Source organism: Esox lucius, chromosome 14 (genome assembly GCF_011004845.1).
Source record: "Esox lucius isolate fEsoLuc1 chromosome 14, fEsoLuc1.pri, whole genome shotgun sequence".
Lineage (NCBI taxonomy): Eukaryota > Metazoa > Chordata > Actinopteri > Esociformes > Esocidae > Esox > Esox lucius.
In genome coordinates, this window is record NC_047582.1 from 32,689,573 (window position 1) to 32,712,852 (window position 23,280).

General features: G+C 48.3%; 1 protein-coding gene across 7 annotated transcripts in view; it reads left to right on the forward strand.

The window, feature by feature from the left end:
- The window catches only part of LOC105021675 (rho-associated protein kinase 2), a 43,195-nt gene extending 20,265 nt beyond the window's left edge, over positions 1-22,930 (forward strand). The window contains exons 9-35 of one of the 7 annotated variants that reach the window (XR_003782849.2): positions 1,810-1,969; positions 2,574-2,667; positions 4,304-4,383; positions 4,581-4,629; positions 4,725-4,860; positions 5,254-5,345; positions 5,503-5,749; positions 6,914-7,020; positions 9,398-9,557; positions 9,965-10,125; positions 10,588-10,772; positions 10,951-11,020; positions 11,707-11,810; positions 12,992-13,178; positions 14,375-14,468; positions 15,164-15,258; positions 15,850-16,041; positions 16,563-16,737; positions 17,037-17,282; positions 17,861-17,928; positions 18,270-18,358; positions 18,584-18,662; positions 18,813-19,077; positions 19,652-19,928; positions 20,438-20,501; positions 20,822-20,927; positions 21,940-22,930. Coding sequence is in view for 4 of the 7 variants with exons in the window: in XM_029125015.2 (XP_028980848.2) it covers positions 1,810-1,969; positions 2,574-2,667; positions 4,304-4,383; positions 4,581-4,629; positions 4,725-4,860; positions 5,254-5,345; positions 5,503-5,749; positions 6,914-7,020; positions 9,398-9,557; positions 9,965-10,125; positions 10,588-10,772; positions 10,951-11,020; positions 11,707-11,810; positions 12,992-13,178; positions 14,375-14,468; positions 15,164-15,258; positions 15,850-16,041; positions 16,563-16,737; positions 17,037-17,282; positions 17,861-17,928; positions 18,270-18,358; positions 18,584-18,662; positions 18,813-19,077; positions 19,652-19,928; positions 21,263-21,374 (3,524 nt within the window). In the remaining 3 variants the exon portion in view is untranslated. Of the gene's footprint in view, positions 1-1,809; positions 1,970-2,573; positions 2,668-4,303; positions 4,384-4,580; positions 4,630-4,724; positions 4,861-5,253; positions 5,346-5,502; positions 5,750-6,913; positions 7,021-9,397; positions 9,558-9,964; positions 10,126-10,587; positions 10,773-10,950; positions 11,021-11,706; positions 11,811-12,991; positions 13,179-14,374; positions 14,469-15,163; positions 15,259-15,849; positions 16,042-16,562; positions 16,738-17,036; positions 17,283-17,860; positions 17,929-18,269; positions 18,359-18,583; positions 18,663-18,812; positions 19,078-19,651; positions 19,929-20,437; positions 20,502-20,821; positions 20,928-21,262; positions 21,390-21,939 lie in introns of all 7 variants that reach the window. The other 6 variants (XR_003782848.2, XR_003782850.2, XM_029125016.2 and 3 more) reach the window with 6 other exon arrangements.
- Positions 22,931-23,280: the final 350 nt, after the last annotated feature.

Sequence of the window (23,280 nt, forward strand, 5' to 3'; positions counted from 1 at the left end):
TCAAAGGGCAGCGCAGTTGTCCCCCTAGGGTCCCCGGTCAAAGGGCAGCGCAGCGGTCCCCGGTCAAAGGGCAGCGCAGCGGTCCCCCTAGGGTCCCCGGTCAAAGGGCAGCGCAACGGTCCCCGGTCAAAGGGCAGCGCAGCGGTCCCCCTAGGGTCCCCGTTCAAAGGGCAGCGCAGCGGTCCCCCTAGGGTCCCCATTCAAAGGGCAGCGCAGCGGTCCCCCTAGGGTCCCCGTTCAAAGGGCAGCGCAGCGGTCCCCCTAGGGTCCCCGGTCAAAGGGCAGCGCAGCGGTCCCCCTAGGGTACCCGGTCAAAGGGCAGCGCAGTGGTCCCCCTAGGGTCCCCGGTCAAAGGGCAGCACAGCGGTCCCCGGTCAAAGGGCAGCGCAGCGGTCCCCCTAGGGTCCCCGTTCAAAGGGCAGCGCAGCGGTCCCCCTAGGGTCCCCGTTCAAAGGGCAGCGCAGCGGTCCCCCTAGGGTCCCCGGTCAAAGGGCAGCGCAGCGGTCCCCGGTCAAAGGGCAGCGCAGCGGTACCCCTAGGGTCCTCGGTCAAAGGGCAGCGCAGCGGTCCCCCTAGGGTCCCCGTTCAAAGGGCAGCGCAGCGGTCCCCCTAGGGTCCCCGGTCAAAGGGCAGCGCAGCGGTCCCCGGTCAAAGGGCAGCGCAGCGGTACCCCTAGGGTCCTCGGTCAAAGGGCAGCGCAGCGGTCCCCCTAGGGTCCCCGGTCAAAGGGCAGCGCAGCAGTCCCCGGTCAAAGGACAGCGCACTAGATAGGAGTGATTTGATGTTCAGTCTGGGTGCTAGCAAGCACTGTTCCCCGTGAAGACACAAAGGGCTACGAGATGGGTGGATGAAGGGACCATGTGGAGGGAGGCCCCCCCTGGGGACGGGCGGGGCTGCCTTGGAATGGGAGTAATGAGAGGGGGTGTCCCAAAGCCGCTTCACCGGGCCCCAGATCAGATTTGAGGGCGGTCACTCCCTGCTCCCTCAGCTCACTGTGGCCACAGCTGCCTGTCATTAACCCACCCGCTATCAGAGGGCATGCTGGGAAAGCCGCTCAGCAACTGCCGTGCATGAGCGGGAGAGACATCTGTCCCCCCCCCAAAATCTCACCACACCACTCAGACTTTTCTCTCTCTGTCTGTCATTCCCTCTCTTTTCTCATCTTTTTCATCCATGTCTGGATGTCCTGATCTTTTTCAATTGAGGGTTCTGTCTGGATTCGGTCCTGAAGCCAAAATGGATCCAGTTGTAGAAATAGAATCACAGTTTACTGGCTAGTGTTAACGACGTCAAGCCGCTTGTGTAGCGAACATCGTTTTCCGATTCTGGACATAACTGGTTTGAACCGGGGACCTCTGATTCACAAACACATGTGGCCCTCATCTTAAAGCGGCTGTATTCTAGGTGCCACTGAGAAGGATGGAAACGTGGACTTCTAGGGGCTGAGAATGTGCTACACACACGCCCCCATGTGCTACACCAGTAGCTACATCCTCCTACATTGTTGAAGAGGTGTGTGTGTGTGTGTGTGTGTGTGTGTGTGTGTGTGTGGTGTGGGGGGGGGGGGGGGTAGTCCTCTTCTCTCCCAGAGTGTGTTCAGGCTGTGTGTGTGAAAGGTAACAGTGTGTTGGGGCACAAAGCGTCTACTGTAGGGGGAGAGGGTTGTTGGGTCTGGCGTCACTCCTGTGCCTGGGATGGCTTGGTCTACGAAACACACACACACACACACACACACACACACACACACACACTTCCCAGCTCTGCCTCCCTCTCTCACACACACTCCCTCCCTCTCTCTCCTTTCTTCAGCCGTGGCCCCAGTAGTGCCTGAGCTGAGCAGTGACATAGACACCAGGAACTTTGACGAGATCGAGGATGACAAAGGCGCCGCGGAGACTTTTCCCACACCAAAGGCGTTTGTGGGCAACCAACTGCCGTTTGTGGGCTTCACCTACTTCAAGGAGGACCAGTAAGACACATTGTTTCTCCAGTTTAACTGGCTTTTGCTGTGCGTCTGTGCACATGCAGGCTATTTATATAACTTCATCTAGCAGGCCAGTCGTCGTGTTTTTTCTGGATTTTAAATGTGTGCCGTGTGTTTTAAGGCAGTTTTGGAGAGGGAGAGGAAAAAAGGCAGGGGAGGGAGAGAGAGAGAGACAGAAGGAGGGATGGAGGGAGTAAGAGAAATAGAGGGAGGGAGAAGGAGGGAGGGAGGGAGGGAGGGAGGGAGGGAGTGAGGGAGGGAGGGAGGGAGGGAGGGAGGGAGGGAGGGAGGGAGGGAGGGAGGGAGAGAGAAGGAAGGAAGGAGTCAGGGAGGGAGAGTTTGTTACTGCTTTACACTACATCCTTGTTCCAGGAACCCTTCCAGTAACTCCAATGGGTTTGTAATGGAGTCTGGTCTCATCCACACCACCGTGGTCCCTGAATGAGGACCGTATGGGGCTCGCCAGGGGCAGGGGTACTCCGAGGGTAGGGGAGGTTGGCGTGGTTGGCATGGCAGGGTACCTCGGGTGAAACCAGTTTAAAGACCCCAAGACGCCCTCTCCCCTGTCCTTCCTTCTCTCCTCTACCAGACTGCTAAGGGGAGCGAATAAAGAGCTGTCTGTGGAGGAACTGGACGGCTGTGTGGAGAGCACTGAGGAAAAAAAGGACAGCATCAAAGGAGAGGTGGGTTGTCGCGTGCGTGCGTGTGTTTGTGGGTTTGTTTTCTTCTTTTTAAAGCGCTGTTGGCAGCACAGAGGATGGCGTGTTCTCGAAAGGCACAAGGACGACCTTTTGGGTTCAAAAGGTCAAATGTAAATGTAAACGCTAAGAAAGACCGACTGAATAAAATGGATTAAGCAGATTCTGGACACACCCTCTCCTTACTTATTTTGGTAGTGTTTTGCAAGGCTGAAATAGGCAGGTGGGTATCGAACCCTGGTCTCTGGCGGGGGGAGACCCGTATGTGCAATGAGTCGGGAGTGTTGCTGGACCTCGACTCCACATGGGACAGACTTTTTGAAGTATAATGGTCAGAGGATTTAGAATTGTATAATTCTGTCAGGCTTAAAATAAATCCGACTCCTCGGATAGCTGGAGGTAATCCACAAATCTTAACTCATCTGTCTGGCGAAAGTCAGTAAATCTTGCTATAACGCAAAGTTACATATTCTGTCACAGTTTTTTTTGGGGGGGCCACTGTAACGCTAAGCAGTTGTGTCCCACCTTCCTGCAGACCCACTTGCTCGTTGTCATAGCTAGCTGCTTTATACAGATTGTGTTGTTACCAATTCAGACATCCTAACCTGCAACAACTCATTTCAGGGAGGTTGCTTCAACGTCTACTGCTATTTTGTGACGAAATATTCCGTGATATTGTAGATAACTCGCGGGCCTCAGGATGATTTTATTAAAATGCATGAGATTCCCGTAACTTCCAGCACATTTGGAATGTCTGCCAATTTGAATGTGGTACTGTTTGTGTGTGAGATTTTATAACTTTATCACTTCACGTTCTTTTATGGACATTTTTGTTTAGCTAAGCTAGCTACTGGGGTATTAATTCACCTAGCCAACCAGCCTTTTGAGAGAGCATTGCATTGTGGGATTTATAGTAAACCTGAGTCCTAACGAATTGATTTTGACAATTTTTCACATGCTCCTTTTAAGAAATACACAAAAATACAGAAAAGATTTATACTTTTATATTGTTGTTGTATATTATTTAACAACAAACGGGAATGTCTATTTTTGGGTGGATTGGCCCGTTAAGGTAAAACAGAACAGCGTACAAATGGTAGGTTGTTGCATTTGACCAGAGCCATCAGATTGGCCAATCAATCAGATGCATTTCATAAAGCCCTTTTTACATCAGCAGTATAACAGTGCCTGTACACATACCCAACCTCACCCTTAAAGAGACTTCTAGACGATGAAGCACAGCGTCTAAGACAAAACAACCAAGGAAAACACAAACCGTGCTGGTTTGAACCTAGAGAGAAGCCGGCCTCAAAAACGTAACCGAACCCAGCTGGCTTTGCTCACCGAGGATCACAAGTACATGGCAAATATGTACCGGTGACCAGGGAGAGCCAGGAGTCGTCTGGCAAGGTAGCTGAGACATTATCCTAGGGGCAAAGATGGACCAAAGAAAAACGCTGAAACGCTCTCACACATTGGACATACAACTGTGTTTGACAGACAAACCCCTCAGACTGACAGGACTGGGCTCTTTGTGATTGCCATGCTCAAACTCGAGGAGGTATTGGTACAGCTGGTAGGTTTGTGAGAGTCCTAGTTAACACTCCGTGCCTTTCTTTAGTCCGACCTGAAGATCCGTCAACTGGAGGAGCAGTTCCGCCATGAGAGGCAGGCCAAAAACGAACTGGAGCTCAAGTACAGGTATGGCTCACCACTGAACTGATTTGATTGGCTGTAATCACATCAGAACGAAAAATACTCTACTGCCCAGGGCCTGCATGCACGCACACGCTCTCACAAACACACACATACACGTACTTTCACGCACACGCTCTCACAAACACACAGATACATGTAGATTCACGGACACGCTCTCACACGTGGTCTTCTCTTCCCAGGACCACGGCTAGCAGTCTAGAGAAACTGGTCAAGGAACTGGACGAAGAGGTGAGGACGATCATTGGGGCCACACGTGACGTTTCGGTCAGACTCTGTAATGTTGTGACGGACGCTCACCTCCGTCCTTCCCCACCCTTATGCAGATGAGCAGCAGGCAGAGGGTGGAGTCCTCCCTGAGGCAGATGGAGAAGGACCGGGCCCTGTTGCAGCACCAGAGCGCAGACAGCCTCCGCAGGGCGGAGCTGGAGGCCGAGAGGAAACGCAGTCTGGAGAACGAACGTAAGCCCATGCTGTATGATTCACGCATGGAGAACCATAGAAATAGATGCCTGGACCAGGGTTAGTGGTTTCAAGCTCCGTCTATTGGTTATATTTCTATGCGTAGAACCTTTTTCTTGTCACTACGTCTGAACTATTTCCCAAATCAACTTCTAGCTGTTGCTGCATTGAGAGTTTGTCCATATTTTGGGTAGCGCATATGATTACGTATATACATGTACAATGAACAGAAGTCAGCTATTCCAGTAATTGAATTTCTATAAATGTATTCCTGTTTTATAGGATTATCCAGATAGATTTAATGGCCTTTTCCCATTTCCTCACCTGTACATTTGTTACTGTCCTACACACCTGTTCGCTGATTGACCGACGCACCTGGTTGTTCTTGTCTAGTGAATGGACTACGGGACCAACTAGAAGAGCTGAAGAGGAGAAACCAGAACAGTCAGGTGTCCAATGAAAAGAACATCCATCTACAGCGACAGGTGAGTCAGTGTCTACTTATGCACACGCTCTGTCTCTCTTTTTTGCCCTTTCTCCTCCTCTAGCTGTCTGTCTCTCTCTCTCTCCCGCTACTTTAAAACGACTGCTGAATCACCACTAAATGTGTGCTAACCCCCACCGCCCATCACTCCCGCCCAGGTGGAGGAGGCCACAGCCCTACTAGTGGAGGAGCAGGAGGCCGCTGGGCGCCTGCGGAAGAGCCAGGCTGAGGCCCAGAAGCAAGCCCAGGCCCTGGAGCTCAGCCTCAGGGAGCTGGGGGACAAGTGCACCCAGCTGGAGAACACCAAGATGAGCCTGGAGCAGCAGCTGATGGGCCTGCAGGCTGACCTGGAGGTTGAGCGGAGGGAGCGTAGCTCGGGGGCAGAGACCATAGTGGACCTGCAGGGTGAGGCTGGAACACACGTTGTCTGGTGAAACAAGACGCCAGAGGTTTAATTGGTTCTGTTACAGTGGTTCAATCGGTTGTATTACAGAGGTTTAGATGTTGGCATTCAAGGTTTAGCTGGTTCCATTACAGAGGTTTAGTTGGTTCCATTGCAGAGCTTTAGCTGGTTCCATTGCAGAGCTTTAGCTGGTTCCATTAGAGGTTTAGCTGGTTCCATTGCAGAGGTTTAGCTGGTTCCATTGCAGAGGTTTAGCTGGTTCCATTGCAGAGGTTTAGCTGGTTCCATTGCAGAGGTTTAGCTGGTTCCATTGCTGAGGTTTAGCTGGTTCCATTGCAGAGGTTTAGCTGGTTCCATTGCAGAGGTTTAGCTGGTTCCATTGCAGAGGTTTAGCTGGTTCCATTGCAGAGGTTTAGCTGGTTCCATTGCAGAGGTTTAGCTGGTTCCATTGCAGAGGTTTAGCTGGTTCCATTGCAGAGGTTTAGCTGGTTCCATTGCAGAGGTTTAGCTGGTTCCATTGCAGAGGTTTAGCTGGTTCCATTGCAGAGGTTTAGCTGGTTCCATTGCAGAGGTTTAGCTGGTTCCATTGCAGAGGTTTAGCTGGTTCCATTGCAGAGGTTTAACCTGTTAGAGTGGCAGAGTTTGCACTTTGGAACAATTAAATGTACTTACGGGAAGCTTAACCAAGCACAACTAGGACCCACGCTGACCTTGGAATAATTTGTGGAAGCCCGTTGCCTGTACATTCGGAACAGTTTGGGACAGAACAGGCCAGTCACTTGTTTGCTGTGATGCATCATAGTTTTCCCTGTAAGGTCTTCTCTCTGGCATCGTCATCAGCAAAAAGGAAAAGACATGTTGGAGCCCATTCTGTTCTGTTATTTAAAGGAGGGAACATGTGAATGGATGAAACCTGTAAATGATGATCTCATTTCTTTCCTAGTGTGTAGTGGGCCTGAGCAGGCGTTTCCTCTCCTCAGTGACTAATCCCTATTGCCTCTTCCTGCTCACACACACTCGCTTATCCTCTTCCTCTCACACACACTCACTTATCCTCTTCCTGCTCACACACACTCGCTTATCCTCTTCCTCTCACACACACTCACTTATCCTCTTCTCACTCATTCTCTCTCTCCCATCTCTCCTCCTCTCACACACACTCTCAGGTTGTATCCAGGGTCTGGAAGAGGAGGTGAAGCAGGTGAAGGGCTCACTGTCTGAAATGCAGACGGAGAAGAGCCAACTCCAGCAGAGACTCACTGACATGGAGAAGGTACTGTGAGAAACCTGGGTAGGGTTCATTACACTGAATGGAACGGCCTCGTTTTGTTTTCGTTCCGGCAACCCTTTAGTCAAAATGTTTTGTTATTAAAACAAGATTTTATATGGGACACATTTAAATGAATCCCATTCCATTGTGTTTACTTCCATCTGATTGGTTTGGGGCTACGGTGGCCCAGCGGTCCAAGCCATTGCCTCCTGCGTGCATGTTCTGCTGCAGCATGGGTTTCAATGGGTTTGAAGCTCTTCAAAATTGTTATTAAAAACAAATAAACTCTGTACAACAAAATTGTTAGTAAAAACTATTTAAAACTCTGTACAAGAATATTATATTAGTAAGAACTAGTTAAAACTGTACAACAAAATTGCTAAAGAAATTCTAAACTGAAGCAGGAAATAATTTTTCTCCAGGAACAAGTCTGTTTTTGTTGTTGTTGTTTTTTCAAACTACAAAACAAATTTAGCATTTTTTGGGGATTATGGCTGTGTTCAGTACATGCATGTCCCATTGTCTTACCAGGACTCTATCAACTTCTCTTAGATTTGTAACCAACACCATACATCACTGTACCGTATATCAGTTAGCAGGATTACCTTACTCAACTGTAAGGTGACTGTGACTGTGGCCTGATTTATATCTATAAGGCAATTTCAGGACAGCTGCCAATATATTAAAGCACTTTATATATACAGTGGGGCAAAAAACTATTTAGTCAGCCACCAATTGTGCAAGTTCTCCCACTTAAAAAGATTAGAGAGGCCTGTAATTTTCATCATAGGTACACTTCAACTATGAGAGACAAAATGAGAAAAAAAAATCCAGAAAAACACATTATGATTTTTAATGAATTTATTGGTAAATTCCTTGGTAAAGTAAGTATTTGGTCACCTACAAACAAGCAAGATTTCTGGCTCTCACAGACCTGTAACAACTTCTTTAAGAGGCTCCTCTGTCCTCCACTCGTTACCTGTATTAATGGCACCTGTTTGAACTTGTTATCAGTATAAAAGACACCTGTCCACAACCTCAAACAGTCACACTCCAAACTCCACTATGGCCAAGACCAAAGAGCTGTCAAAGGACACTAGAAACAAAATTGTAGACCTGCAACAGGCCGGGAAGACTAAATCTGCAATAGGTAAGCAGCTTGGTGTGAAGAAATCACCTGTGGGAGCAATTATAAGAAAATGGAAGACATACAGGACCACTGATAATCTCCCTCGATCCGGGGCTCCATGAAAGATCTCACCCTGTGGGGTCAAAATGATCACAAGAATGGTGAGCAAAAATCCCAGAACCACACGGGGGGACCTATTGAATGACCTGCAGAGAGCTGGGACCAAAGTAACAAAGGCTACCTTCAGTAACACACTACGCCGCCAGGGACTCAAATCCTGCAGTGCCAGACGTGTCCCCCTGCTTAAGCCAGTACATGTCCTGGCCCATCTGAGGTTTGCTAGGGAGCATTTGGATGGTCCAGAAGAGGATTGGGAGAATGTCATATGGTCAGATGAAACCAAAATATAACTTTTTGGTAAAAACTCAACTTGTCGTGTTTGGAGGAGAAAGAATGCTGAGTTGCATCCAAAGAACACCATACCTACTGTGAAGCATGGGGGTGGAAACATCATGCTTTGGGGCTGTTTTTCTGCAAAGGGACCAGGACGACTGAGGAAAGAATGAATGGGGCCATGTATTGTGAGATTTTGAGTAAAAACCTCCTTCCATCAGCAAGGGTATTGAAGATGAAACGTGGCTGGGTCTTTCAACATGACAATGATCCCAAATACACCGCCCGGGCAACGAAGGAGTGGCTTCGTAAGAAGCATTTCAAGGTCCTGGAGTGGCCTAGCCAGTCACCAGATCTCAACCCCATAGAAAATCTTTGGAGGGAGTTGAAAGTCTGTGTTGCCCAGCGACAGCCCCAAAACATCACTGCTGTAGAAGAGGTCTGCCAAAATACCAGCAACAGTGTGTGAAAACCTTGTGAAGACTTACAGAAAATGTTTGACCTCTGTCATTGCCAACAAAGGATATATAACAAAATATTGCGATTAACTTTTGTTATTGACCAAATACTTATTTTCCACCATAATTTACCAATAAATTCATAAAAAATCCTACAATGGGATTTTCGGGATTTTTTTTCTCATTTTGTCTCTCATAGTTGAAGTGTACCTATGATGAAAATCATCTTTTTAAGTGGGAGAACTTGCACAATTGGTGGCTGACTAAATACTTTTTTGCCCCACTGTATGTTGCTGATACCTAATACCCGTTCACTCCACTGTCCTGAAGGACCTAAGTGTAGGCGCTCTTTCACTGAACGGTCCCATCAACTGACCTTTGACCTCTGATTGGTCCACAGGAGAAGAGCAATCAGGAGATCGATCTGACGTTCAAACTCAAGTCGTTGCAACAGAGTTTGGACACTGAGGAGGCAGCACACAGGGCCTCCAAGGCACGCCTCGCAGACGAGAACAAGATCTACGAGTCCATCGAGGAGGCCAAGTCTGAGGCCCTGAAAGGTGAGCAGGGGAGCCAGGTGGAGGCGAGGTAGAAACCATGGTCGGAAGGAAATGGGTGTTTGGGCCTAAATGACCATTTTATAACATTTAACTCTCCATTATAGTAATGACTATCATGACCATATTTAACTCTCCATTATAGTCAAGACTATCATAACATTATTTTACTCTCCATTATAGTAATAACTATCATAACATTATTTAACTCTCCATTGTAGTAATGACTATCATAACATTATTTAACTCTCCATTGTAGTAATGACTATTATAACATTATTTAACTCTCCATTATAGTAATAACTATCATAACATTATTTTACTCTCCATTATAGTAATAGCTATCATAACATTATTTTACTCTCCATTGTAGTAATGACTATTATAACATAATCTCCCTGTCTTGTCAGGAATGGAACGGACGTTGCAGGAGGAGCGAAGCTCCAAGGTGCAGCTGGAGTCCCGACTGTTGCAATTGGAGAAGGATCACTCTATGCTGGACTGTGACTTCAAGCAGGCCCAGCAGAAACTGGACGAGCTAGTTATGCAAAGAGACAAACACCTAGAGGAGGTGTGTGTGTGTGTGTGTGTGTGTGTTTGTGTGTGTGTGTACGTGTGTGCGCACAAACACACACTGGTTCATTTGAGTGAGGACTGCAAATGTAGGGTTTTACAATTAACATCACCCGCTATCCCTGCCTCTGTCCCCTTTCTCCCTCTGTCTCTCTCTGTACCCACTATCCCTGCCTCTGTCTCCTTTCTCCCTCTGTCTCTCTCTGTACCCACTATCCCTGCCTCTGTCTCCTTTCTCCCTCTGTCTCTCTCTGTACCCACTATCCCTGCCTCTGTCGCCTTTCTCCCTCTGTCTCTCTCTGTACCCACTATCCCTGCCTCTGTCTCCTTTCTCCCTCTCTCTCTGTACCCACTATCCCTGCCTCTGTCTCCTTTCTCCCTCTGTCTCTCTCTGTACCCACTATCCCTGCCTCTGTCTCCTTTCTCCCTCTATCTCTCTCTGTATTTTCCAACGCTCTAGGTGAACAACCTGCGTCTATGCGTGGAGCAGGAGGTGCAGGTACGCCGACTTAGCCAGAACGACTTGAAGGCCCAGGCCCAGCAGGTGACCACCCTGCGCTCCTCAGAGAAGCAGCTGAAACAGGAGCTCAACCACCTGCTGGACATGAAGCAGAGCCTGGAGAAACAGAACAAGGAGTTGCGCAGGTAGGACACGAATGTCTAGAAGATGTGAAGGCCTGTGGATGTTACCCATTATTAGATATGAGGATGTAAAGGCAATGGCCTACATGGTGGGACCATGGTGGGACCTGTGCATCGCCTGTTTTAGATTGAGATGCTATTTGTCTTAACAGTGATTGACAGAGATTTTGCCCAATCACAGGGAGAGACAGGAGGCTGATGGACAGCTCAAGGAGTTGAAGGAGCAGCTGGAGGCGGAGCAGTATTTTACGGTACTATAATGATATAATCACTTTCAAAATGTCTGGAAAGACTGGGGGGGTTGCACGGGACCCTTCAGCATTCCGTCAAGTGTACAGGCTTTCCAGATATTCCTGTTAGGAATACTCCTGGCTATTTTGGGACGGTGACTGACTGGACATTTACTTCCTAAGAAAGACCACGACGGCCTGTTTGTCCAATCGCACCACCTTGTTTGTTCCAAATGGCCCCTTGTCCCCTTAACAGGGTCTGTTCCAAATTGCCCCTTGTCCCCTTAACAGGGTCTGTTCCAAATGGCCCCTTGTTCCCTTAACAGGGTCTGTTCCAAATGCCCCGTCCCCTTAACACGGTATGTTCCAAATGGCCCCCTGTCCCCTTAATAGTTTCTGTTCCAAATGTACACTAGTTTGTGGCTGACCCCGATCGCACCACCTTGTTTGTTCCAAATGGCCCCTTGTCCCCTTAACAGGGTCTGTTCCAAATGGCCCCTTGTCCCCTTAACAGGGTTTGTTCCCTTAACAGGGTATGTTCCAAATGGCCCCTTGTCCCTTTAACAGTGTCTGTTCCAAATGTACACTAGTTTGTGGCTGACCCCGATCAGCCCTGCCAAATGCAGTTTGCCACATATGGAGCAGGGTTGCCGTTTGGGATGTCCAGTAGTTGTGTGTTGAGTGTTGGCCCGGTTCCTGTCTGACAGACCCTGTACAAGACCCAGATCCGGGAGCTGAAGGAGGAGTGTGACGAACGGAACAAGCTGTATAAGGAAGTTCACCAGAGACTGGAAGAGTATCAGGAAGAGAGGTAGCTACTATGATCAAGTCCTACTGTGCCTTGAAACCTGTGTTGTACAATTCCTGGAACATTTCCCAATTTCCCCAGGTTTCTCAGGAAACCACACATTGTCCACCAGAACATTAGGAAAATCTGTGGGGGTCTTTGTGAGTTAGGTTAATGCCTTTTAGCAACTTTACATGATACAAGAAGACAACAATTGTTCCCGAGCCAAACTGAGCCGAGACAAACTGAGCCGAGCTTTACTGCGCTGGCTTAGTTTTAGATCTCCTACAGTTCCTGGAGTCAAGCAGAGAAGGACCATTTTAAAAGGAAAGCATTACCTTAAACCTTTTATAAGCAGCTCAAGCAAGTATTTGGAGATTAGTGTAAATTGCTCACACATTATCTCTTGTAGACTAACTAGTAGAAGACAGAAATTGTGATTAGCTGCATGTTGATGTAAACATGAGGTAATCCCCTAATCTCAGTTCATTGATGCTGTAGGTGATCCCAGTGGCCTGACAATACTGCAGGTTGTACGATCCAGCTTGCCTGTCGTGACGCTTGTCCTACAGGTGGCGCCGTCTCAGTCATAACACCCTTATACCACCACCAAGCTATCAGGGTCTGACCTAACTATGTCAGGTTTTTAGTTCAGCGTGAAGCAAGGTCAGCACACACTGTAAAGATCCACAGCTTGACTTTAAAGTCCTTCAGCGTCCGGTACAGAGGACGGGTCCGTAGGTTTTCTGAACTGGGACAGGATAAGGGTTTAATAACAGTGGATGTGGTGCTCATTGATGTACTTAGTCCTGACCTCAGATCAGGCTTCTCGCATTACCCCCTTTGGCAATGCAATAAAGGTCTTGGTCAGGTGATGGCCCTGAAATAGATTACAAGACTCTAATGTCATTAGCTTTAGTTTTCTACATTATTTCAGTTTAAAAATGTCCCACAAAGCTGATTTTACTGGTATTCTGGGATTTATGTCCATCCTTCAGAGCTGCCTGGCCTTCAGTTTATAGACTACATTTGATTACGTTAACTTAATTTCCCCAAATGGTATTTTGAGAATTTCCCAGAAATCCCAAATTCCCTGATGTTCTTATTTCTGATCATTAACTTTGGTCTTTATAAACATTTTCCAGTTAAGTATCCAATTCCCAAACATTCCCACATTCTGCTATTCCGGGTTTTCTTTCCGTCAGGGATTCACTGGCGGCCCAGCTAGAGATGAGCCTGACCAAGGCCGACTCTGAGCAGCTGGCGCGCTCCATCGCGGAGGAGCAGTTCTCTGACCTGGAGAAGGAGAAGATCATGAAGGAGTTGGAGATCAAAGACATGATCGCTAGACACAAACAGGACTTGGAAGACAAGGAGGCCACCATCAGCTCCGTAAGTTAGAGGGAGGGAGGGAGAGGGGATGACAAAGATGAGGTAGAGAGATGGAGGGAGAGGGGATGACAAAGATGAGGTAGAGAGAGGGAGGGAGAGGGGATGACAAAGATGAGGTAGAGGGAGGGAGGGAGAGGGGATGACAAAGATGAGGTAGAGAGATGGAGGGAGAGGGGATGACAAAGATGAGGTAGAGAGAGGGAGGGAGAGGGGATGACAAAGATGAGGTAGAGAGATGGAGGGAGAGGGGATGACAAAGATGAGGTAGAGAGATGGAGGGAGAGGGGATGACAAAGATGAGGTAGAGAGATGGAGGGAGAGGGGATGACAAAGATGAGGTAGAGAGATGGAGGGAGAGGGGATGACAAAGATGAGGTAGAGAGATGGAGGGAGAGGGGATGACAAAGATGAGGTAGAGAGAGGGAGGGAGAGGGGATGACAAAGATGAGGTAGAGAGAGGGAGGGAGAGGGGATGACAAAGATGAGGTAGAGGGAGGGAGGGAGAGGGGATGACAAAGATGAGGTAGAGAGAGGGAGGGAGAGGGGATGACAAAGATGAGGTAGAGAGATGGAGGGAGAGGGGATGACAAAGATGAGGTAGAGAGAGGGAGGGAGAGGGGATGACAAAGATGAGGTAGAGGGAGGGAGGGAGAGGGGATGACAAAGATGAGGTAGAGAGATGGAGGGAGAGGGGATGACAAAGATGAGGTAGAGAGATGGAGGGAGAGGGGATGACAAAGATGAGGTAGAGAGATGGAGGGACAGATGGACAGAGAAAGGGAGTGATGCGCATACACACACACACACACACACTACATGGTTAATTTAAATCCACAAATCACATTATAGTCTAAGGTTTTTGTGTTTTGAAGGTCGCCAGCTACAACTATAAGGGCACAGGAAGCCCCTGCTTCACGCTGTCAGGTGTCACGTGACCACTGACAGAGAGCCGTATCCTGCTGGTGACTGAGATTCAGACAGACCTGCAACCGGAAGGTCTCGTGCTGTCATCCAGTGGGCGTGGCCTGATACTCCTAAATGCCAGACCTTCAGGTCTCAGCTTATAACAGGGCAGTTTAGGGTTGACAGGAGGGTCTGGTGTTTTAGGAGTATCAACCCCCCCCCCCCCCCCACACACAGTGTCCAGTACTTGTTCTGAATGGAATGTCTGTTTTGTCCTCTGCTGCCCCCTGTAGCTAGAGGAATCCAACCGCACCCTGACAGCGGACGTAGCCAATTTGGCCAATGAGAAGGAGGAACTCAATGATCAGCTGAAGGAGACACAGCAACGTGAGTAGTACCCACTGCCCTACTTCAAAGACCCCCTCTACCTGTCTAAAGACCCCCTGTCCATGTATGGAAACCCCCTCTACCTGTCTAGAAACCCCCTCTACCTGTCTAAAGACCCCCTGTCCATGTCTAGAAACCCCCTCTACCTGTCTGAAGACCCCCTCTACCTGTCTAAAGACCCCCTGTCCATGTCTAGAAACCCCCTCTACCTGTCTGAAGACCCCCTCTACCTGTCTAAAGACCCCCTCTACCTGTCTAAAGACCCCCTATCCATGCCTGGAAACCCCCTCTACCTGTCTAAAGACCCCCTGTCCATGTCTAGAAACCCCCTCTACCTGTCTATAAACCCCTTCTACCTGTCTAGAAACCCCCGCTACCTGTCTGAAGACCCCCTGTCCATGTCTAGAAACCCCCTCTACCTGTCTAAAGACCCCCTCTACCTGTCCAAAGACCCCCTCTACCTGTTTGAAGACCCCCTCTACCTGTTTGAAGACCCCCTCTACCTGTTTGAAGACCCCCTCTACCTGTCTGAAGACCCCCTGTCCATGTCTAGAAACCCCCTCTACCTGTCTAGAAACCCCCTCTATCTGTCTGAAGACCCCTGCTTCTTAGTATTTTGGTTGGTCAATGTTGTTTCTTGTCCAGAACATTCCGTGGATGTTTTGAGAGATGCTTGCTTCTGGTTTCGTTCACAGTGCTTCAGAGGGCCAGGGAGGATGTGATGGAGATGAATTCCATGAAGACGTCCTTTGAGAAACAGCTGCAGACGGAGAGAACGCTGAAGATCCAGGTGAGAGGTCAGAGGTTATCACGCAGGCACAGCCTGTCTAGTGAAATATAGCTGGGGTCTTGCAGGCTGACCTGGCTTGCCCTGAAACACAAAGTAGTGTCTCACTCACCCAACCAAGACCATCTTATGAAGGGTGATAGTCAACATGTAACATTACCTCCCTGTTTGCAACATTACCTCCGGCCTCCCTGTTTGCAACATTACCTCCGGCCTCCCTGTTTGCAACATTACCTCCGGCCTCCCTGTTTGCAACATTACCTCCGGCCTCCCTGTTTGCAACATTACCTCCGGCCTCCCTGATTACAACATTGTTGGGTTTATGTCCAGGTTCCAGCAAGTCACAGACACGGTACAGATTATACATCTATATGCATATTCCATCTACTGTATGTGGAGTATACATTATAACGCAAAATTGGCTTTCGCTGGACAATAAAGCATATTCAGTGCAGAATAGTAATTTATTTATCTGAATCGGTCTGATCTGTGTGTTCAGGAAACCAGCCAGTAATTGGAAATATACTGTGTTGCGGTGTGGTGTCCATTTCCTCATCCGTTAATTTCCTCACCCGTTCATTTCCTCACCACCAGGCCGTTAACAAGCTGGCTGAAGTCATGAACCGGAGGGAGACAATGCGTGTTGGTCACAGCCGCGACGACACGCTGGATATGCGCAGGAAGGAGAAGGAGAACCGGAAGCTACAGTTGGAACTGAAGTCTGAGAGGGACAAACTCAACTCCACCATCTTCAAGTATCAGAGAGAGATCAACGACATGCAAGCGGTCAGTCAAAAACACCACATCAGCCTTCTACTATTCATCACGTAACCGCAACCTCGTACAAACCGTCACATAACCACAACCTTCAACTAACCATCACACAACTATAATCATATACTAACCCCTCATATAACTACAACCATATACTAGTAATCACATAACCTAATACTAACAATCATAAAACCTTTAACTAACATCAAACAACAACTGCAACCTTGTACTAACCATCACACAACTACGATGTTTACTAACCATCACACAACTACGATGTTTACTAACCATCACACAACTACGATGTTTACTAACCATCACACAACTACGATGTTTACTAACCATCACACGAATGCAACCTTGTGTATATATATAGTCCATCAAAATAAATGAAACATAACCCCTTCAACATGCCGTCAGTTAGTGCCAGTCTAAGTTCCCTGCAGTGACCTCGCCGATTGGTAGCGGCATAAAGGCCCCGGTGAATCCAGCCAACTTGGGTTAAGTTTGAGCTGGTTTGCGTGCGTCTGCAGGTGTTGTCCGAGGAGAGCCAGGTGCGCCTGGAGCTGCAGATGGCCCTGGACAGTAAAGACAGCGACATCGAGCAGCTCCGCTGTCAGCTGACCACCCTCAGCATGCACTCCATGGACTCCACCAGCGTCAGCAGTGGCGCCAACGACCTGGACCTGGACGACAGCAGTTTCCCAGGTAGCAACTCTTCGGCGGTCCCCGGTTACGCCGGGGAATTTACTGAAGGTTCACAGAGTGTTGCAGCCCTAGTTCTCTCTCTTCTCCTCGCTGTCATTTTCTATCGTGTTCCGTGTTTGTGTCCCCCATTTATGGCCTCTTACCACCCTCTCTCACTATTCCTAAACACTCAGCTCTGAAATCATCTTATATTCCTTTTCCCTGCTCCACACCCACCCCTTTCTTACACTTTTCCTTCACTATCCACTCCCTTGCCCCTTTCTCTTTCTCTTTCACCCTCCTCTCATGTGACGGTGCAGTGCACATCACTCACTCCCACACCTCAGAGTCCATGTCCTTCCATTATCAGCGCACGCAGAAGTCCGTCAACATTGCCACCAGGCCCTCCTTCAGGGCCTCTCAACCTCTCTTTGGCTCCGACTCCGAGGACGAGGAGCGGGACGAGGAAGGTTGTGAAGGAAATGGCGGGCTGTTAGAACACGGCCGACGACCTTTGGCGCTCACCTATGAGCAGCCGTCCCCGGAGCCAGTCCGCCACGGTGGAGGTGAACCCGCACGTTGGTTCGGAGTTGAAACGCACCGCTGCTAGTCGCCACAATGCGCGCCACCTGTCCCCTGCCTTGCCCTGCCTTGCCCTGTCTGTCTGTCTGTCTGTCCGTCTGTCTGTCTGTCCAACTTGCTGTGCTGTCTCACAGCGGGGCTGTCTCACAGCTGTGTGCACAAAGTCTTAACATGTTGTGGCCCCGCGTAACCTTGGAGTGGAGTTTACTCTAACTACGTCCAAACGTGTTTTTTTTTTTTTACTGTCTGTCTGGAATGGATCCAGGGTCTGGGGCTGTGTCTCTGATTACTCGACTAATGAAATGTGTCCAATAAAAAAGGGATGGGAGTTCAGAAACAGCCTGGTTTGTTTTAATCACCATCTGTGAATAATATTGAGAACACCTACCAAGGAACACGTGTATAAAAGGCCTCTTGGCTTGGGGCAGGTATAATGTATATGATGAGCACAGTGTGTTGGCTCCATGGATTGGCTCCTAACCTCTTCTATGTATGTAACAGCTGTTAAGAAGCTCTTGTTATGTGATACTAATGTACTTCCTGTTTCCTGTATGCAAAACAGATAGCCGGCTGGAGGGCTGGTTGTCACTTCCTGCCAAGAACACCAAGAGGTTTGGCTGGGACCGAAAGGTGTGTCTCTTTTGTTCTCTTCCCTCCATCTCTCCCTGTCTTGCTCTCTGACTCATTTAAATTGAATCCAATATATTTTATATATTTATTGACGTGGCAAGAGAAATAAATAACCCGCATAGAAGAATTATAAATAAAACTATAGATTTTACATCACCAGTCAGACTGACTACAATTATGCAACAACAATAATGTCCCTCAGACTCACTCGCTTTTACCATCTCTCACTGCCTCGCTCTCTCACTGCCTCGCTCTCTCACTGCCATCGCTCTCTCACTGCCTCTCTCTCTCTCTCTCACTCACCGTCTCTGACACTCACTCCTCCTCTCTCCTTCTCCCAGTTTGTGGTGGTGAGCAGTAAGAAGATCCTTTTCTACAACAGCGACGTCGACCGGGAGCAGTCCAACCCCTTCATGATCCTCGACATCGAGTGAGTAGACCTCGGTTGTCCCCGTGTCCCAAATGCTTACTTATTGAGCGCTACTTTTGGCTTGAGCCCACAGGACTCTGCTCTACAGTAGTGTACTATGCAGGGAATAGAGATCCACTTGAGATGTGATCCTGAGTTTGGGTTGAGGTCCCAAACATCTGAATCTCTCTTCTTCCAGTTAATTCAGATGCAGAGCGTTAATAAAATGTGTCTCCCGCTTTGCAGCAAGCTGTTCCACGTCCGACCGGTCACTCAGACAGACGTGTATCGGGCAGACATCAGAGATATCCCGCGGATATTCCAGGTGACACTCTTTTAGATTTGTTTTCGAACTCTTTAAAATGCATTTGGCCAGAAAAGGCCCCACCACCAAGTGAAACCGGGGTGAGATCTCCCTCCCGCCTGTCAAACTGTTCCCTGACCACTCATGCCCCTCCTACCCCCCCCCTTCCAGATTCTGTACGCCAACGAGGGCGAGAGCAAGCGGGAGCAGGAGTTTGCGGCGGAGCTCCTGCCCCTGTCGGACTCGTCCTACGTCTCGCACAAGGGTCACGAGTTCATCCCGACACTCTACCACCTGCCGTCCAGCTGCGAGGCGTGCACCAGGCCCCTGTGGAACGTCTTCAAGCCGCCGCCGGCATTAGAGTGCCGCCGCTGCCACACCAAGTGCCACAAGGACCACCTGGACCGGAAAGAGGAGGTCATCGCTCCATGCAGGGGTCAGTGGGAGGGCAGAGGTCACGGCGGGGAGGCGGGGATTCGAATACCATGTGAAATCTTGCAGGGAAAGAAGAGGGAAAAACTAGAAGAGTCTCTGGCATTTGTTGGAGCCTGTGTTAAGGGCCTAATGGGTGTGGTTTGCCCTTTTGGGACTTCTTCATTCGTCCCAGATGTTCTCGAAAACAAACCAAGATATGATGTACGGTTTTAACCCTGTTCTGCTAGAGATTCATGAGGGAAGTGCTGATTTCGCCCTTCGCAGGAATTTCCTAAAAAATTTACATCAAGTCTATTCAAATCCGGTCCTGGAGGGCCGAAACACTTCTGGTTTTTGGTTCTACCTGCTAGTTGATTGGCTTCACCTGGCATCTCAGGTCTGAATCAGTCCCCGTATTAATAGTAGAGGATAAAGCCAGAATGTTAAATAGCCCTGTTGCATAGTGTCCCTTGTTTGGTATTTTCACATTGTAAAGCTCATTTCACAGCAGTACCTACTGGTCTTTGTAATAGTACAATACTTTTCCCCCCATATAACACTGTGTAATTCACTATCCTCAACCCCCCTCTATGCAGTGAACTACGACATGTCAATGGCCAAAGACCTGCTCCTATTGGCCGGTTCTCAGGAGGAGCAGCAACACTGGGTCAGCCGGCTAATCAAACGGATCCCGCGGAGAGGCCCCGCCCCCGCCTTACCCTCCACGGCCCCAGCCCCTGAGCCGCCCGCTCGCCCGTCCCCGCGACTCTCGCCCAACGGCTCCCCCCGCAACTCCCCCACCCTGTCCCATCACCGCAGAGCCATCAAGGTCCAGCCCAGCCGCCAGCAGACCCAGCCTGGGGGGAAACAGAGGTGAGGCCGCAGTCCTCCTCGCCTGATTGGCCGCATTTGCACATTTGGGACTATTCTATTGGCTCCATGGTGCCAGGCACACTCAATCAAGCACTGATTGGTCATGTAATAGATGTGTTTTATTTAATGGTCCGACGGGTTTGTTCTGTGACGTACTGAACAGCGTTCAGATTTTGTTTTTACGCAAAGCAACATGTGATCGCTTCGTTTGGCAGGTTCAGGTGTAGCGCCTTTCTCAAACCATGTTCATTAGACATTTATAATATCCTTATCTTGTTCTTTTTAAACGTGTTGCTGGTGTAAGAGTGAACTTATCCACATATTCAAGTCAGGAGCTTTTTTTTTTTATACCACAGCTACAGTATCTTGCTTTGCTTCATCTAAGTTTGTAATAGGTAACTGAGCTAACGAGTTTTAAACTAATCTGCAGTGTTGGCTTTTTGTTGTTGGTGCTGCTTGAGTTTAATATGGACAATACTTTCTATCCCAAACTGCTCTTTGGTTTACAGATGTGCTGACAACTCAACAGGATACCTGATCTAATCAAGACACCAAATCAATGTTGTCAATAATGTGAGATCAATTCCTACCAGATACAAGAGCCACAAAGTCAAGACGTACCTTAAACATGTACTATTTTGTTGGTTAATTCTTGGTACGGGTCAGGGTTAGGGTTAGCTGCAGTGTGTTCATGGGGACGGCTGGGTTTAAGTTAATATTTTAACATTTAGAGACAGGCAGCGTACATGACTTTCAGGGTCAGGTTGGTGTTAATTAGTAACATCCCTCGGGAAATGTCTGTCCCCAAAGACAGACTTACTGCAGCAGAATTCTTTGACTGACATGTCCAACTGGCAGCTAACTGGTGCTTTTTCCTCGGCCACTCCCCTTAGCACTGGTCCCATGCTCAGAATCATCCTCCACTGACCCCCGACTCCTCACCTTTGACCCCCTCGTTCATACTAGCATTACTCTGGTAGACTGTGAGTAGCATAGCCTGTAAGTGTTCTGTCTGACGACGTCTCTGCTAACATCCGCTAACCCCCACCCGCCTCATGTTGTGCATGTGACCTAACTCCACAGGGCTGACCCCACCTCCCAGTTCCCTGCCCTTTGCTCCATGATTCTTTTCATCTAGGTCTCCACCCCACAGATTTTGAAGCGTTGCTCTGGCGCATGGTGTGTGTTTGTGGGCTGGACTGGGTTCGGGTTTCTTCCACCAGGCTTCCCCCTGTGAATCCAGTTAGGGCAGATGGGTGGAGAACTGGGGCGCCGGGTCACTGTGGTGTCCAATTCAAAACAGCGTCTGACTTCCCGTCGACTCACCGTTTCAGGTGGATTGTTGACTTTGACAGCCTGAAGGACTGGAGTTTGTCATTGGACGATGTCGATGATGATGATGATGATGATGATGATGCGGTTGATGACGATGTGTTTGGCTTCTGAGGAAGCGGGAAATGGGTAACATCCGCAGTGGCTGCTGGGATTTTCAGTTTGAGGCCTGATGCATGTGTGGCTCTGCTGGTAGGAGCGTGACCCCGGGGTCGTGGGTGGGAGGTCGTCTACATACTGTAGGTCACTTTGGACAGTCCCCTACTAAATAGCATGAACATTTATATAATGCTCTGTGTGATTCCTGAACAGGTTTTATACACATTGACTAATGGATAAGCAGTGAGGCGCTTTGTACCATCTAAAGACTGAGTTTGAAGACATCAGAAGAAGATCCAAATAAAGAGACTGTGTGTGTGTATTTGTGTTTGTGTGTGTATGTGTGTTTTAGGTCTAACTATACTCATGGGGACCCAATGTCCAACAAGACCTTGGCAAATGCATGCTGCCTCTTTGTGGTGTTAATTTGTATTTGCTGTGTGTGTGCATGTGTATTTGTGTTTGTGTGTGTGTGTGCATGTGTATTTGTGTTTGTGTGTGTGTGTGCATGTGCTTGTGAGTAATCCAACTTAATCAAGCGGATCGCCTTAATTGATTTTCTTCTCTCCCGCTGTCGTAGCTAACGTCTGCAGTACCGATGAGGTTGGTCTCCTCGCGTCGTGTGGATTCAGACTGGAGACGGAACACCCTGGGGGACGCCCTCATCTACTTGCCCCGTTCAGAGACACAAAGGCACTGTCTCAAATGGCATCAGATCTGTACTACACTACCTTTGGCCAGGCACCAGGCTAGGATCTAAAGTAGGGCACCATAAAGTAAATAGGGTGACGTTTGAGATGTGATCTATTGACTAGGTTGGGATAGAGCCTTTACGGGACAAGGGTCAGGTTAACTTTGCATTCACGTCACCAGTGACCAGATGTGGAACACACTGGTGTTTCTCTGATGCCTTCTCGTTAAGTTACATTGTAGAGTCTTCACCTTTGGCCTTACACATGCAAACCTGGTTCCAGAGCTGTTAGGGCTCTCTTTCCAGCTCAGCTGATGGTTCACTGTCATACCAATGGAAATATGGGAAACAAAATACCTGGAACCAGGCTTTGAACAGTATTCGTGTTGTACTAACTTTTGTATATTTCCATGATTTAATGTCTTGAAGAAAAACAATTTTTAAGGTTGCTCTAATACAACATGTTTTTGTATATTTTACATGTTAAATATAATGGTGAAAAGCATACAGACCAAGCCATATCGGCTACCTTCGTCTTTACATGCCTGCCGGTGTTTTGTTAAATTCAGATTGAAGGCAGTTCAATTTAGGAAGTGATTTCGGAAATTAAAAGGTGTTTTCAACATACAAAATCTCCTTTTCGTTAACTGACAACAAAAAAAAGCCCCCCACTTTTTTTCAGTAATTATTGGAATTTCTGGTCACTTCCTGGATGGACTGCATTCAGTGGGTGTGTAGCACGAGCCTGAGGCCTTGCTAACCTTTGCTATGAGATGATTTGGTGTTAAGTATTAGATATGTGAGTGAGTGATTGAGTGTGTGTGTGTGTATGTGTGTGTGTATGTGTGTGTGTATGTGTGTGTGTGTGTGTGTGTGTGTGTGTATATATATACACATATGGAATACTGTAAATGTTTTGTCACACAGTTACGTTACAGTTTTTATTTTTGTGAAAATATTTCATTGCAAATCTACATACATCCGTTCATTGGCCACTTTATCAGATTCTCCTGTCTGGTACAAAGCAGGACCCCATTTTGCCTCCAGCCACTTCAAGGTTCGACATGTTAGGCAGTCACTGTTGTGAAGATTGGTAATATCGAAAATCACTGGATTATTTTTTGTTTCTCTCACCATTCTCTGTAAACTCAAGACTGTGGTGTGTAAAAATCGGAGGACTGTTCCTGACGCTAGAACCACTTGTCTGACCGACATGTCGGTCAAACCGTG